Source organism: Macrobrachium nipponense, chromosome 39 (genome assembly GCF_015104395.2).
Source record: "Macrobrachium nipponense isolate FS-2020 chromosome 39, ASM1510439v2, whole genome shotgun sequence".
In the NCBI taxonomy this organism is placed as follows: Eukaryota; Metazoa; Arthropoda; class Malacostraca; order Decapoda; family Palaemonidae; genus Macrobrachium; species Macrobrachium nipponense.
The window spans coordinates 29,174,418-29,176,015 of NC_061099.1; the positions used below are offsets into that span (position 1 = coordinate 29,174,418).

Below are 1,598 nucleotides of genomic sequence, written 5' to 3' on the forward strand. Positions count from 1 at the left end.
AGGAGTTGCTAAGGGTAAGTCAGGCCTTGAGCGTAACTGCCGCTGATTACAGCATGCCCGTGATTTACTTGATGGGTAAAGCACTTTCATATCTAATCAAGTGGGAGAGGTCGTTTTTACTCAACAGAAGTGTGACATCAAGCTAAGATATGTCCCCACCAAACCAAAATCCAGCTGACATCCTGACTGAGGTTCTACGTTGCATGACCTGAAAACCAACAGCTTATGGCATGAGGGACAAGCCTTCCTGCGCCAAGAGGGGACAACTGAGCCATGTGTCGAAGAAGGAGAATCTCTCATCCATCAACAAAATGTGATCTTAGCCGTCCTGAGAGAGCTTGGGTAAGAAGGAACTCTGACTCCGCTAGCAGAACTCTGGAATCAAAGGGGGAGTGATGTTGCTTAATATGTTTTATTTAGTCATGAAAGAAATGGTTGTATGCACGCAAAGTAAGTTAGTTAATGTAAGTAATACGAAGAATTAATTAGTGTTGCTGCCTTCAAAAGGAAAATTAGTCTCCCTGTATCTAACCGTCCTCCATGTCACCCATATGCATTGTGGAGTTAATATTCTGATGAATCTTCAGCAGGATTCTTGGAGCCCGGGGTTGAGGGCTACCGCCAAGAGAGTAGTAGGGAGGTGTAGAGCATGTATCATGGCCTTCAAGCCTCTTCTCCACCCCTCCTGACTGACTGAGCACTCATGATACGTCCCTTTGATAAGTCGGTGTAGACCACATGTGCCCAGTCCTAATATAAGGGGGAGTGTGGCACGTTCGAACCATCACCTGTTTAGCCAGCCGTGCAGTATATCTAAACTACTGCAGTGGCTTGGATGCTGATACCTTCAGTTTACTACTATGAAGATTTGCCGCTACCCATGGTCCCCTATCACTGTTTACAGTGAAAATGCAGTGGCCTTCAGTGATGTAAGTACCTTTCTGCAGGAGATGTATGATGAGGGCGTCACTAAACAATTCCTACGTAAGACAGGAATAAGGTGGATCTTCCAGACTCCTAGGTCTCCCTGGAAAGGGGGATTCTTCGAGAGGTTGATTGGGGTAGTCAAAAGGACATTGGCAACCGCACTACACTGTAACCTCTTCAGCGAAGAACAACTGCGAACCCTCATTAAGGAGGCAGAGGCTGTTGTTAACATCCACCCTTTAATGTACACCGGGGACATGCGTGAGGATCAAGCTCTTACCTCATCGCACCTCATCTGTGGAGATGTAATTCGTCTGCTACCACCCGTGGTTCTTAAAGATGTGCATTTAACGTTAACGACTCGTCAGCTACGTCAACAGTATTTCAGGTTGACAGAGTCCCTCGACCGCTTAAAACACTACTGGAGGGAAGGTTACCTGAAGTCACTACGGGAGCTCACAACCTAAGAGAGGCTCCCCCGACAGCACTGAATAAAGGCAACATCGTGTTGATGAAAACAGAACAGCCCAAACGCAGTCAATGGCCCCTCGGTAAGTTCATCGAGCTTAACCCTGACGACAAAGGCGTTATCAGCAGGCTGACCAGACGTCCCATATTTGACGGGATTGTCCCGTATTTATGACATTTGTCCCGTGTCCTGGATCAACCCT

The 1,598-nt window shown here is 47.1% G+C and overlaps 1 protein-coding gene across 1 annotated transcript; it reads left to right on the plus strand.

Annotated features, from left to right (window-relative positions):
- Positions 1-860: 860 nt before the first annotated feature.
- LOC135210402 (uncharacterized) lies at positions 861-1,394 on the plus strand. Its single transcript, XM_064243305.1, has one exon. The coding sequence runs from the start codon at positions 861-863 to the stop codon at positions 1,392-1,394; it is 534 nt and encodes a 177-aa protein (XP_064099375.1).
- The last annotated feature ends 204 nt before the right edge of the window (positions 1,395-1,598 follow it).